General features: G+C 38.2%; 2 protein-coding genes across 8 annotated transcripts in view; one reads left to right on the top strand and one right to left on the bottom strand.

Annotated features, from left to right (window-relative positions):
- The window catches only part of tdrd6a (tudor domain containing 6a), a 30,903-nt gene extending 25,622 nt beyond the window's left edge, over positions 1-5,281 (bottom strand). For 5 of the 7 annotated variants that reach the window (XM_013268863.3, XM_025899130.1, XM_013268864.3 and 2 more), the window contains exon 1: positions 4,938-5,281. The gene's annotated coding sequence lies outside the window, so the exon portion shown is untranslated. Of the gene's footprint in view, positions 1-754; positions 822-4,937 lie in introns of all 7 variants that reach the window. The other 2 variants (XM_025899129.1, XM_025899132.1) reach the window with 2 other exon arrangements.
- A 5,880-nt stretch (positions 5,282-11,161) lies between these two features.
- On the top strand, positions 11,162-14,747 carry sf3b6 (splicing factor 3b, subunit 6). The gene is made up of 4 exons (XM_003440701.4): positions 11,162-11,310; positions 11,832-11,950; positions 13,496-13,634; positions 14,268-14,747. The coding sequence occupies exons 1-4, from the start codon at positions 11,281-11,283 to the stop codon at positions 14,355-14,357; spliced, it is 378 nt and encodes a 125-aa protein (XP_003440749.1). The 5' UTR covers positions 11,162-11,280; the 3' UTR covers positions 14,358-14,747.
- The last annotated feature ends 491 nt before the right edge of the window (positions 14,748-15,238 follow it).

The raw sequence follows: 15,238 nt of genomic DNA, 5'->3' as shown, positions 1-15,238 counted from the left end.
TGACGCTGTGCACCACGTTATTGTTCACCTGAGATAAATTTCTACAATGGCGGATAGAGACAAAATACTGTTGCTGTTAATCTGACTATCGGCAGTTTTTCCACGCTTACATATACACATGCAGTTACTGTCCCTCCATTTAGAAAGACAGAAGCATCAGAGTGAATTTCTCCATTCAACACAGACGGTCTCACAACATAAATCCCTATGTCGTCGTGGATTTTGAATAAATTACTTTTTTTTTAAATTAAAATCTATGTATGCTGTATACATTTTGTTTATTCCTAAGTTGTGAGTCTACACCAGCCAAAATACTCTTTTTGGTTATTAGCGTTTGAAATGATAAAGGCACTTGAAAAGTAACAAAAATTAGCTGCCTTTCCAGCCCTACTTCTTTCTGCTGTTTTAATAAGGTATGGTTAAAGAGGCTGCACATGTTAAAAGGATTCCTTCAGAAAAGAATCTACACACCCTGGCCATTTCATTAGGTACACCTTGCTAGTAGTGAATTAAACCCAATTTTGCCTTGAGTCTACAAAGTGCTAGAAACAATCTTCAGAGATTTAGGTCCATATTAACATTACAGCATCACACAGTTCCTGCATATCTATCAGGTGTAGACCCATGATGCAAATTTCAGATTCCACCACATCCCAAAGGTGCTCAATTGGGCCGAATTCTGGCCATTTGCATACAGCATCTGATCTTCTCCTCCTGTACACCTAGATTCTGTGTTCTGCAGATAAAGGCTTACTTGTTATTCTTCACACAAGACTGCGATTTGCCAGGGACAGAGCCTTAGGTGCTGCTGCTCCCACTCTCTGAAACAGACACACCTCTTAGATGCACATTGCCAAGTCTCTGGAAGTTCTCAGAACAGTTGAAACCCCAGCTATTCACTCAATGAATAGCTTTGACTTTTGTGTGTAAAGCAAGCTTGGGTTTATTAAAAGATGCTATATAATCTGCTAGAGGTGGGAATCACCATACATCCCACGATACGATACTATCACAATACTTACCACACGATACGATATTATTGCAATTTTTTAAAATATTTTGCGATATTCAGATTCTGTACATAAAGGTAAACTTTATTAATATTCATTTTATCTAATAGCAAAGTCTCACACTCAGTCTTTCTCTCATTTCAGTCAGTTTTATTGTTGACAAACTGAACGGTTTGTATTACGGTCTAGTCCAACTTAACTGAATGCAACCATCTGGTACAATTATGGCTATTCTGAACTATGCAATTTGTGAAAACTATGCAACCCCTTCAGCAACTGAAGAATTTGAAAGTAAATTAAAATAAAATATTATTTTACATTAAATAAAAAAGTTTTAAACTTAATTAAAATAAAACATGTCTTAAATTAAAATAAGCAAACTGTCATGTTTATTGCTGCCATAAAAAAAAAGTTAAACACATTTGGACAGTGAAGGAATGTCAGGATTCTTGCTCAGAAAAAGGAGCTGATCAACATGCTCTGACTTCAGAGCATGTTGATCAGCTCCACAAAAACTTTTGTAACAAAATATCGATTTCTGCTGTCCCTGTATCGATACATTATTAGCAAACAAAATATCACGATACTACACAGTATCGATTTTTTCCCCCACCTCTATAATCTGCCTTATTATTGTTTTTGTTTTACGTAGTAACATTCTCATGTTGAAGAAACCAGTGTAACGTGAGCCAAAACTCAGAAGGGATGGACATGGTCAGAAGCAACAGCTCAGTTGGGTCCAAAGTATGCTTTCTACTTGCCACACCATTACACCACCAGCAACACAATGACCGAGACTGTCGGAGCCGGGGCTCGAACCGGCAACCTTCCGATTACAAGACGAACTGACCTGTCTAAGTTTTTCCAATCTTGTTCTGTCCAATTGCCATGTAAAGTGTATTCTCAGTTTCCTGTTCTGGTTGTAATGAGTGGTTGAGTTACTGTTCCCTTCCTATGAGCTCTGACATCAACAAGGCATTTTCATCCAAAGAACTCCCAGTCACTTTATTTTCTCTCTTTTTTGGATCATTCTCTGTAAACCGTGAAGATGACTATGTGGGAAAATCCCAACAAATCAGCTTTTTCTGAATTACCCAAACCAGCCCATCTGGCACCAACAACTATGAAATGTTCTGAGACGCTTAGGTCACATTAATTCCTTATTCTGGTGCTTCACTTGAACTTTAGCAGACTGTCTTGATTGTATCCTTCATGCTAGAGCTGGGCGATAAAACGATAATGATATGTATTGCGAAAAAACTTTTTCTCGATAGAAAAATTAAACTATTGCGATAGGCCTCATCTCTCTTGTCCTCTTAAAAAAAGAAAAAAAGAACAGCCAATCCAAATTAAGTAGTGCAGAGCCGAACCAATCACAGCCGCAGCGTCACGTCACGTGACTTGTTATGTACAGCACAAGCGCCAAGGCGCACATGCGTATTTGTTTTAGCAGCCGTGCAGCCCGGGTAATGAATTAAATGAGTTTGCCGACTAGAGAAAAATCAACCGAGAGCGTGAGCGAAGGTTACCGAAGAAAAAACAGATGATGGTTCCAATGCCGGAGAGCTTGTCGAACGGAAGGGCCACAGAAGTTCCGTAGTGTGAAGGTATTTCGGCTATTTCAAGTCTGACAAAAAACAGAGTAGCGCGCACTGTAAATTGTGCCGAAAGCAAGTCTGGAAATACAATAAAGCGGTGCATGCTCAATCTCTGACTGAAAGCGCTAATTCGTCATTCGGCTTTTGTCAGACTAAAGTAACTGTTAAAACTGTTTGAAAAGCTAAGCTATACAACAAGGAGAGATTGAGAATTTCCTTTTAGTTCTCAGTTTATTTGATATTGACAGAAGTTAGTCAATTTTGTCTGATTTATTTTTAGAATTAAAATTTTGTTTCTAAGTGGAATTGACAATTTAATAGTCTGTTTTGTTTGTTCTATTTTGAAACTTAAACGCTTTAGCGGCTGCCTTTTGTGTAGTTTGCAATATTTGCCTTTATTTATCTGAAACTGAAGTCTCATGTTCCTTAAGTACATCTACCCTGTTGAACTTATTATGGGAAATAAATATTTTAATTAAAACAAGCTGCTAATTATTTCACATTTTACTTGTGAGCAACGGCACATTTAAATCTTACAAATATAGTTATTTGGCTTATATCGTGATATATATCGTTATCGCCTGAAATGAAAAAAACATATCATGATATGAAAAAATCTTATATTGCCCAGCTCTACTTCATGCCTAAAAGCACAGAATTACTACCATGTGACTGCCTGATTAGACTGACTGTAAAAATGCACGCTTTCTAACAGTAAAAGTTTGGCTTTCGGCTCTACTCACCCAGCTAACCCTATTAATTTTATTTCTCGATATACCCCTTAAAGGGGACATGAAAAACTACACATATAAAGGCTAATTTACATCATTGAACCCTGCTCTCAAAAACTGACATAGATGTAACTGTCTGTGAAGATGGATTTTAAAAAATAAGTGCTTAAAGTTACATTTTTTAAAACATTTTTAGCGCCATCTTCTGTCAGTATGGAACATGCAGTCATGTGGTTGACTGGTTGTGGCTAATAGACTTACATTACTTTATGTTAGCTAAATAGTGAAAAATCAATAACTCAGAGAAAAATAAGGAAACTAAAACTAAAAATCTGTTAAAGGGGATCACTTTTGTGCTGTCACTGGCTGCAAGGAGACCTTTGATTTTCCCGAATCCTCTCACTGACTGGATTACTTCATATTAGAAGTGAAGAAAAGTGAAGGCCAAATGTAAGTGAAGGACAGCATAACGTGGAGAAGTGCTTACAAACTCTAACATTAGGTAACAGATGGATTTTCCCATTTGAGTACAGCTAGTCAAACAGCCAAAGTATATTCTCCGTTTCTTAACATCACTGTTGCAGCCAGTGACAGCAAAAAAGTGATCACTCAAACTGACTTTTAGTTTTAGTGTCGTTATTTTCCTCTGAGATTTGGTCACTAGTTAGCTAACATAAACTAATGTAATTCTATTAGCCTCAACCAACCACATTAGGTCACATTCCATACTGACGGAAGATGGCGCAAAACATATTTTCAAGACTTTAGGCACTTGACACTCACATCTATGTCAGTTTTTGATAGCAGGGCTCAATGATGTAAATTAGGTTTTATATGTAGAGTTTCATGCCCCTTTAAGTAGAGTTTATGTAAAAACACAATGACTGCTCCTTACCAACCACCAAGAAACGTATGAGCTCCAATGTCAGAGAAAACCGTTACTAATACCTGTAAAAACTCTCAATGATGCAGTAGGAAAAACTATGGTCGTATTGTGGCTTTCATCCTTGACTTAAGCACATTTATCTTGGTAGCTACGGTAATTACATTCGTTTGTGTGACCCGCAAAGACCCGCTCTGCGGAGAACTTCATAGGCATACATTAAATTACTGGGTTGCAGTGATGATAAGTAAATGTGTCCAACAGTGGGGTCAAGTAAAGCCTCAACTGTCTAAATAGCAGGAACTTTTTCTTTTTTTCACGACAAGATTTAACTTCCAAATTTTAAATATATTTTTCAATTATTTTAAATATTTTAAGCGAGGGGGAAAACCACACACAGCTTATCACAGAAATGTTTGACAGCATCTTGAAATTAGCACTATTAGCACAACCCTATCACTTAGTTATTGTCTTTTCTGACAGTCCAGTCAAGTGTCAGAAAACAACATTATTTAAAACCTATCATATTAACAACTTATTTTAATGCTAACTTTCCTTACCCTATTATCACACGTTACTTCAATAATGTAAAAGCTAGCACAATGTCAGGTACTAAGTTAATAAGCGAGGGCTCATTTTTATGATGATTGTCCCCCAGTTTAAATGCACACAGACTTACAGTAGCAAACCAGGCAGGATTTAGTACATAACTTACCGTTTTTACACCTGAAGATCCCGCCGAGTGTTCCGGAAGTACCGTCGACGTTAGCTCCCAGAAGACCTAGCCTAGCCAAAAAAAAAAAAAAACGCCCGTAGCCCCAGCGGCGCTAAACTTCTCCTCACCTAAACTTCGCAGATTTAACCCAGTGAGCGAAATGTTAGTCAGGCTCTGTGTTTTTATCGTATCGTGTAATTTGTCCACTACTTTTAAAGACTGTTTTTCGTGGTAACAAAATCATCGAACTCCACAGCAACTCGACGGCCGATTACCGTTAACAAGTCCAACTCCCAACCACGCGCGTGCCCAAAGTCGTTTCCCTCCTCTACCTCCCACCCGGAACTGTTATTCGCGCTTCTTTTTTTTCTTTTTCCTTTTCTTTTTCCTTTTTTGTCCCCTGCTCATATTCGTATATGGTGCAATGTAAAATGAAATAAAATTCCACAATTAGATTTATTAGATTTTTGAAAATTAATTTGTTAATGACCCCTCTGTCACGTTTTTCTAAAAGTTATCTGAAAAGCATTCACTTAGAGTAGGAACACTCACTAGAGAGGTCACATTTCTCCCATAAATAAAAATAATAATATTTAAAATACAACTTTAATGTATACTTTCTAAACTATAAAACGTACCAAGAAATGAATTTTCTATGAATTAGTTGTGACTCATATTTGTCTTGAACATGTCTTAAAGAACTCAAACTACTTTATTCTCTATATTAGAAGAGCACTTTACTCTCAGATTACTGTTTACCTGTTTTTTCTTTGTTTTGTTTTTTTGTAGAATCGGAGAAAGAGCCTAAACTATTTATTAGTTATGCTGCTGGTTTACATCCATAGAACTGGTTTTGGTTCTTTTCCTGTTTAAAGGCTGTTTTTCCTTGCCGTTGTCACCAAGGTTTTGTTCATAGTGCATCAACTTTTCACAGGGTTCTCTTTGTAGGCTATTGTAGGGTTTTGACATACAATATTAAAAAACCCGCTAAAAACTCATCTTTTTAAACTTGCTTTTGGTTGATTTATGTTTTTATGTTTTAGCTTTTCTGTGAAGCACTTTGTGATTTTTATCTTGAAAGGTGCTATACAAATAAAATTTTACTTACTTACTTTTTACTTACTTAATATTGTTCACCTGCCCATTGTTGTTGTTAACAGGTGCAAAAATAAAACAGATTGTACCAATACTGTAACCAAGCACTCTGACAGTACAAATAGTTTGGGCGGGGTTAGATATATATGAGGTATATATATGAGGAACAGATATGAGGTATTTGTTAGGGGTAAGACTGGCCAAAATACACAGAGCAGAAATACACCCACTTGAAAACTGCACATGCTCAGGATTTCAGCAGAATGATGCAAGACACGTTTAACTCGTTGTTTGCAAATAAAACTGTCATGTGTAAAAACAAAATCCTGCTATTTCCTCAGAATTGATATGAGCTGGAACTTGCCATAAGAAAAAAATATTTTCAAGAACTCACAATGAGAAAATAAGACAAAAATAGAGTGGTGAGAAATTAATTTTCTATGAATTAGCTGTGACTCATATTTGTCTTGAAGTAAATAAATACCAAAAGAAAGAAAGCTTAATTGTGTTCTGGTTTAAGAGCTCATGTTTTTGCAGAGGTGGGTAGAGGAAAGAGGAACGGTTACCTCAGAAGTTATTACACCAGAATCCTTCCTCTACACAAACAGGACAAAAGGAAACGCGCCACTGTATGCAGATAAAGTTCAAAAGCTACTAGCAGTATGAGTACTCATATTCGGACATAGACCAGAGCACCAGTATGATTACAGAACTTCAGCATCATTAAATGTGAGCACATGTTTTTATTTAACATCACACAGCTGCTCTCTTATCTTATAAAACCAGTGTAAGAACAGTAATAAAGGCACCACAGACCTTTAATAATGTGTTTGCAACCTGCCAAACAGTTGTCCTGTATAATAAGCAGAACAAGGATGCTAATGTTGCATTTTTCATGTAGCAGAGACTGTCATCTCAAAGGAGTAAATGTACTTTTGATATCTGGAAAATCAGAGTGAACACCCCCTCCCTAACCAAAGTTTTTATTATAATTATATAAAAGATAAGGATATATGATAATTATGCTTCATTGCTCACAGCCAAAGTAAATCTCCAAAAGTTGAATCTGTTCATCTGGACGTAGCGTTTTGTGGGAGAAACGTTTCGTCACTCATCCAAGTGATTTCTTCAGTCTCAGCTGACTGCAGGTTTCCCCAACCTTATAAACAGTACATTTGCATAATGACTGAAACCAGCCCACTGAAGGAACAATGGGCTGGGAGTGACGAAACGTTTCCCCCACAAAACGCTATGTCCAGATGAACAGAATCAACTTTTGGAGATTTACTTTCCTGGATGATTGAGAATGCATCAAGAAGCCAAAGTATTTGTTTTGTTAGTGCGGTATTCAAACGGTACATTTCCTTGTGATTTGAGTAGTCATCCTGCAAGGGGCAGAATATTTAAATAAGTCACACAAATGTGACCAACAAAGTCTGTTGCACGAAATCTAATACCTAAAAAAATCATATCTTGCGCCTGTTGTGGCTGTGATAGCTGCTAGAAGAAGTGTTGTTTTTAGAAGAGCGAGGTATCATCAGAACCAGTGTGTAATGGCCACATGGATGCATGGATGCTCAAAGCTGTGAGCACAGTGTCAAAACTCTGGCTTTGTCCGAAAGCTCTTCTTCTTCTTTTTTTTTCTTTTTTTTTAGCAAACATTAAAGTAATTTTCATTTGAACATTTAATCCAACAACCAAATAAGTGTGTGCAGCTGTGCTCATGCATGAATGAGTTAGTCTGTGAGCACAGTTATAGGCCCATGTGGTTCTATCTGTTGACTATTCTTGACTTCACTATTGGTGTAGAACCTAACGAAACGGAGACATCTCCCTTTGCAGCATTTTCTACAAGTTCCTGACACACACACACACACACACACACACACACACACACACACACGTACATATATCATTTGCAAACCCACTATTACTTACCCTTTATGTATGGCTCTTAACTGATAACCATGACCTCGTAGCTGTTTCTCACATCAATTTCTGGGGTCCACTCTCTTACTGTCAGTCAAGTTCATCATCCTTCCTGAGGGAATGAGCTGAACTGTTCAATCACAATCTTTCCCTCTATGAAACATTATTGTTCCCATTACCTGCAAGTTAGTACAACTTTGTGTTCCAATGGTCAGCTTGGTATTAAATGCAACAACTGCCTGGTAACAAGATAGTGATTTGAATGCAGTGTTGTGGAGCAGGGAAGCACCTAAAAACCTAAAACAAGAAGTCCCAATGACTATACTAAAAATCAGTAATTTTTAGTATATAAATCTCAAAAATCAGTAGACAGATTGGGGGAGCGTGACAGAGAAAGTGGTTATCCTAACAACATAATTCAATGTAGGTTAAAAAGCTTAAAGAATACTTTATGTCCTGTAGATTCTTCATAAATCTGACCCTAAATGTCCCTTTTCTTTACAATTCCAACCTTATTTTTACATGCTGTTCTCTTTTAAATTAAATGAATAAAACATCAGGATTAAAACGCCTTGTGGAGAATATAGATGCGAATTTTGTAGTCCATCTTCTGCATGTCGTAGTTTCAACACAGCGAATGTCCAGCGTGACTCAGAACATAAGATCGTTCCAATTCTCTTTTTTCTTCTAGCACCTATCCAGTGATCCTGAACACCGTTACAGGTTAGGAAAATGAGGGCTTTGGAGCGTGCTGTCACGGGGGTGGGCGTGGAAAGGATTTTGGCCTGATCCGCCATTTTCTGGGTCAAAACAAAGCGCAAGCGAAAAAAAGGAGCGAAGGCACACACAACAGCCATGGTTCGTACTTGCTGTGTGGTCGGCTGCAATCTTCGATCGCACGACCGGCAAGAGAATAAGGTTGAAAATGGTTTATCTTTTCATTCTTTCCCAACCTGGAAGCAACATGAGGCAGCTCGTGTATCGATGTTACCAAACGAAGACGTCTAGCCTGGATAGCAGCTGTGAGAGGAGCTGATATCCAGCTCTCTTCCATCTCCAAATATCTGTTGGTGCTCCACACATTTTCATTCCAGTAAGTTCTAAATATGTTCATATCACTCTTTATAGCCTATTAGTTTTATTTTCGATGAGCTCTGAGGTCATAGCAAATTAGAACAAACATCCTACTGAGTGATTTTGCAGAACTGTCTTCTATTTATAGAGTTTCTAATTATTTGGCATTATTACAGCAAACCAGCCTATGAAATGGATGAAACACATCGTGACTGGGTTCCAGCGCTACATAAGGGACCTGCTTCAAACACACCACCAATCAGATTACTTCTTCCATGTGAGGCTGAAGAGGTGACCCTTCAGGATAAGATGGTGAAGGTTTGCTGCGTTTGGTGAACAGTGTGGTAGTAAAACCAGGGAAAAATGAAACTTGCTCCTGTTAAATATTCTTAAGTCTTGTGCTGTATAAATAGGGGTAATTTTTCAGAAGATACAGTAAATTAAGTAGTGGGTGATATCATGTAAACACTGTCATGATTTTGTGTAAACATTTTGTCATTTATAAACTATAAATGTCATGGATTCTACATTGTAACTGATGTGATGTTCTACAAAATGGTTTTAATTAAAAAAAATTAAAAAAAGAGGCAAAAATTAGTTTGTTTCTTTATTCAACTTTTGAACAGTGGTACTCAGTCAGTACATATTCAGTAAATGCAAATTATTTACATGGCAGTGCACTACAGGCATAAATCTAGACCCCTAAATAAAACATTATGTGTCATTCCCACGACCCACAGCTTTACTGTGTTCCAGCAAAGTATCCAATAGCAGTGACAACTCCTCCACAGTAGCAGGTGGGATTTTTCTTTTTTGAGGACGGCTCCTTTTACCTTTCACTACAGATGGTCTGTTTATGTTTTGATCAAGAGCCTTTTTTTGGGCAGCTGAAGAGGAGAAGTCTATCTTATGGCCAACCTCTGGCTGTATCTTGGTCATATTACCAGGCAAAACCCAGTATGCAGGTTCATCTGTAACAGTCCTTGTGCCACAGATCCGCACTGTTGCTTCTACATTAAACAGAAGAGCAGTGACATGGGTGCAGGTCTCCGCAACTCCGGCCATACAGGTGCAGTGGGCGGCTTCAACCTTCCCTGTGATGCTCACAGTGACCCATGGCTGCAATGCTGGTTCATTCAGTCTCTGAGAGTGCAGCACCTGAAACACACACAAAGTTCATTTAAAGACAAGAACTATGAGCCAAGGCCGACACAAATGTGTTTTATTTACTTTATCATAAATGTAACAAAGTGTTTAGAAAGTTAGCACATACATGTAATTTTTCATTTTTTTTATGCATCCATCTATAAAACGCTGCATTTTATATTCTAAATCTGCCTGTTCTCTGTCAGAAACCTGCCTGCAGAAAATGAACCTAAAGGATGTAATGCAAGGATGTCATCACTTTAGAGATGGAGAAAGCATAAAGTGACAATTATGAATCACTTAATATGATAAGGAGATTCTGCAGGTCATTAATCAATGTATAAAACTAAAGATGTATTTTTAGTGACACAGGATACAAATATGGAAGCAAGATGTATAATTAGAATTATTTATAACAAATATGAATAAATTCTTGCAATTTCTTTAACCATAAAGAATAACTAAATCCTTCAGGACAACGTCACATCAATGCACTGAACTCACTGTATTATCCCTCTAACAGCCTCCACATGTTCTCACTGTAATTTCCCCTCATGAATGAATTTATGCTGCACTAATCTGAATGTTCGGAGGGAAATCAAACGCATTTCACTCGCAGTACTCGAGCAGACTTACCTTTGTTTGAATGACGACTTGTACGCGCTGACTCCACAGACAAGGTATGAAAATATGTCAGGCTACGTCAATAGCGGTTGGTCTTCAGGGTTTCTACTCCACGGCCGTATTTCATACGGGTCCACATTTCCAGTGCACGCGATTTCTGCAGGTACCGTCGCTTCGCCTCTGGACGCAATCGGTCTCCATACAGTCCATTCTCTTTTGAGCTGTTTTTAAGCATTTTTCTTGTCGTCGTCGTTCCAACACAGTGTGTTTGTTTGGATTCGTAGACCCGAAAATGGCGCCGCGCTCCCACGATGCATTGCGGCGTGACGTCAACTCCAAAGCTTGCGTTCAATCGGAAATCGGAAGTACGTCACCAATCAGCTTCCGTTGCCATTTTGACGAGAAGAGCCGAGAGCCTGGTGGGACTGCGTGTTTATCGTTCGTAGGTTTAATTTGAACAAAACAACCCGTCACAATGGCTATGCAAGCAGCAAAACGCGCTAATGTAAGTGTGAAAAAGTGGGACTGTGAATTTTGGGATAAATAGAGCTTCAAAAACATTAGCTCAGTTAGCTTCAAAGCTATCCTTAGCGTGTGTTAGCGTACGGTTAGCCGCTTAGCACGTTAGCAAAATGAAAACAACAACACTGTATAGTAACTTTTCTTGTTGGTGCTTTTTATGATGTCGCTCTTTAGCACACAGTTAAAGTCATCTTCTGTCTGAGATGATTGATGCTGTTCGGGCTGTGGTCGTTGGTTTAAATATCTGAGTTATATATGTAAGGGCAGCAGGGGGTTGACGGGGCCGGTGGGTAAAATAAAATAGGAAGCCATGAAGTTTGTCTGAAAATAAAACAGTTTACCACTGATTTAACCTAACTCCGACAAAGTTTGAGTTAAATGTCTACAAGCTACGTTTCCTCAGTAGCTTTGTGTTGAATACTCTTTGAATGCTCGTCGCTAGTTGTAACCTCAACAGTGTTTATTTACCCGAACTGTTTTATTGTTTTTTGTTTTGTGCTGTAGATCCGATTACCTCCTGAGGTGAACAGAATCCTGTATGTCCGGAATCTTCCTTATAAGATCACAGCAGAGGAAATGTATGATATCTTTGGGAAATATGGACCAATACGACAAATCAGAACGTAAGTGTTTCACTGTAGATTTTCAGAAATAGCAGTTGAAGTGCATGAAGAAGTGTGTGTGTGTGTGTGTTTGTTTGTGTGTGTGTGTGTGTGTGTGTGTGAGAGAGAGAGAGAGTGATGCTTTAAAAAAGTCATATTTTGGAGTTGGACTCCACGTTTATCTGTCTTTGTCTATTTTTGATCAATATCTATAAATGTTATTCAAGTCTCTCTATTATTTAAAGTGGACATAAAAACACTACATGTTCCTGCTACTTTAGTATACATTAGCTAACTAGTCACAGAACTGATAACGCCGTAAAAAACAAGTACATTAGTGTGTTCACAGTGAGAATAGACGGACCAAAACCCAAAAAAATAGCAGCCTCAGAGGAAGAGGTGCCATATTTTTTGAAACCCTAATTCCTTCTTTTGCTGTAAAAATGCTTTTTATAAATTAAATGGGGGTTTTATAATTCATTCGTAAAGAAATTACGCTATTTTGCAAAACAAATTGTCCTTCCTCATCTAATAGTTTTGTATTATGGAACACATTATTTGTTCAAAGTCTTATCTAAATTTGAATTTGATGGTAATTTTATTGAGTTAGAGCACTGACCGCAAAAAACCGCAACCTATGACCACCACGACTGAATTTCTGAAGCCTTTCCTCTAAACAGGTCCAGCAGACAGGGTTGCCCCTGTCTGCTGGACTCTTGTATTAGCCTGGAGCTTCTAGCTAAACTTTTTTTTAATATCTCCAGTTAAGATCTTTTCTTAAAGCCATTTGGTTAAAAACTGCTCCATGAAGGAAACTCTCCTTTCCTCCCTTTATCCCCAATCGGGATAAAGGGGGGAAATATTTAGCAAATGTAGCACGCTTTCTTAAAGTTGTGTTTTCAGCATGCAGGCAGTGGGCAAATTTAAGCGAATGTCCCTGGATCTGATGACAGTTCATTCCAGTAAAACCCCCACAACAAGTCAAAAACAGTATAAATCCAAAGATAGTCTGACCATAACCTCAAACAAGTAAATAACGGCTAAAATCACAGTGTTTTTTAAATTCAGTCAGCCTAAGGTTAGTGACGATGAGGTTGCTAAAAGTTCCACTGCTGATGAGAAGAAAGATGGTCCTGACCAGAGCTCTGACTCTGCCAGGGTTCTTCAAGAACATAAAACCCAACCAACCTGTGTGCACACTGTTATTTGCTTTTATGCAGACCTGTCCATGTGATTGTTCAGTGCAATGGCACCAGCTGCACATGCACGGCCCCAGAACTATAAGGTTACTATACTGGCATGTCCCAAAGGTTGTATAATCCCTGTCTTGCAGCGAGAGAGCTCCTGGATGTCCTGGCCAGTAAAGTAATAATTAAAAAAAAAAGTCCACTTTATTCAGCTCAGAGGAGTTATAACACTTAATAAACAAACCACCCTGTTGTCATGTGTATCCAATAATAACACAGAAAATAAGAGAGTGCTAAGAAAACAGGAAAATGCCCCACTGTTACTCACCATCAGGTGTAGGTCTTGTAATGATTTCCTGTGTCTGATGTTTTTTCATAGAGGGAACACGCCTGAAACAAGAGGAACAGCTTATGTCGTATATGAAGACATCTTTGATGCCAAGAACGCCTGTGACCACCTGTCAGGCTTCAATGTCTGCAATCGTTACCTCGTGGTCCTCTACTACAACGCAAACAGAGTACGTATGAGCATTACATCACTGCAGGCACAAAGGTCTTCCGGACCAAATGGTTCTTGGAGGTCCCTGAAAGTAACTCTGTTCCCTCAAGCTACATAGATAGCTTCAAGGCTTCTTAATCTTGCATTTGAGCCGACAGTATGACTGCTGACATGAACTAACAGCCAGCTGGTGATTGACACAGCAAAACATCCAATATGATGGTGATGAGAGCTGTGTCATTGCTTTCCTGATGATAGCAGAGCTAGAGTGAGAGGAACAGGGTAGCTGTAGCACTACCCCCCTCATTCACTTAAATGCATTTATGCTACATTGAGATGAAGCAGACGTGTTGTTGAGGCTGTAAATACAGCGGGTGAGGCTTTTTTTAACTTTGTTGTAATCCTTTGTTTTCAGTCTTCACTTTTTCAGTGTTTAGATGCCAAAGGCAGAAAATCAAGTGTAATTGTGCTTTAATGAGTCAGTATTTTGTTGTATTTCCTCAGTTACTGATAAACATGTATAAGGTCTTAAAGTTCCCCAAACTATCCCTGCAGAGCAGACACACAAATGAGAACAAAGTGCGCTCACATTTTTATAAAATATGAACAGAATATTCATGTACTTTTTTTTTTTAATCAACTCTTTTCACAGGCTTTCCAGAAAATGGACACAAAAAAGAAAGAAGAACAGCTGAAGTTGCTAAAAGAGAAATACGGCATCAACACAGACCCTCCAAAGTAGTCTTCATAAAGCCTTTATTTTCAGTTCTAGATGTGACATGTTGCTCTGTTTGGACTGGTTTGTTCTAGTACAGTTGTTGGTTATACATCCTTATTTTGGTTTTCTGATTTTCATGATCAAATCTGTGTGAACCTGGTTACACCGTCAGTATTTGAGTTCAGACCAGGGCAAAATCTGCTTGTCAGTTTAACTTAAAAATTTTGTTGTGTTCCTGTCAAAGTGATTGACAAGCAAGACAACCTCTTTAGCAGGAGACACGTCCTAGTTTTCACCCAGGGCAACATGTTAAAGTCTGCATTGCTTTTCTCTGCATTTTTTTCTCTCCATACTTTTAATTTAAAGCTGACCGTGGGTTTTTCATTTCTATAAAATAAATCTTTTTTTCTAAAAGCTGCCATCTCCTTGTGTTTTTAACATACTGTAGATGTAATTTAGTGGAAATGCTGTCCTCTGCGTGAACCCATTTAGATCAATAGACTGTGCATTTTCCACATTTGCACAAGGGTTAGTGGGTCGCCCGATTCTTAGTTTGCCTCAGGCTTTAAATGGCTTGTGATGCAGTCCCTGGGGTTTTAGTGGGATGATGAGTGTGGAGATGAGAGCTGCTAAGTGAACTCTGTGCAGTCAGTGGTGTGTCAGAGTCATTTTATTATTAAGATTAAATCGTTTCTTAATGGTGACACCTAGTGGTTGTACAAGGACATTTCAGATGATTTTATTACGTAGCTGCATCATTACAAGCTTTTCTATGCTCTCTTTTAGTAAATTAGGGAATTATTTTTATTTATACCAGTAAATCTGAAATAAGGACCCACATTTGAATTTTACACCAAGTACCTGTTAGAGCTGTCAGTAGATGTGTGGCTGAAGATCACAGCAAA

This window comes from Oreochromis niloticus, linkage group LG15 (assembly GCF_001858045.2).
Source record: "Oreochromis niloticus isolate F11D_XX linkage group LG15, O_niloticus_UMD_NMBU, whole genome shotgun sequence".
NCBI lineage: Eukaryota > Metazoa > Chordata > Actinopteri > Cichliformes > Cichlidae > Oreochromis > Oreochromis niloticus.
The sequence above is the reverse complement of the archived record's forward strand: the minus strand, read 5'-3'. Positions and strand labels throughout refer to the sequence as shown.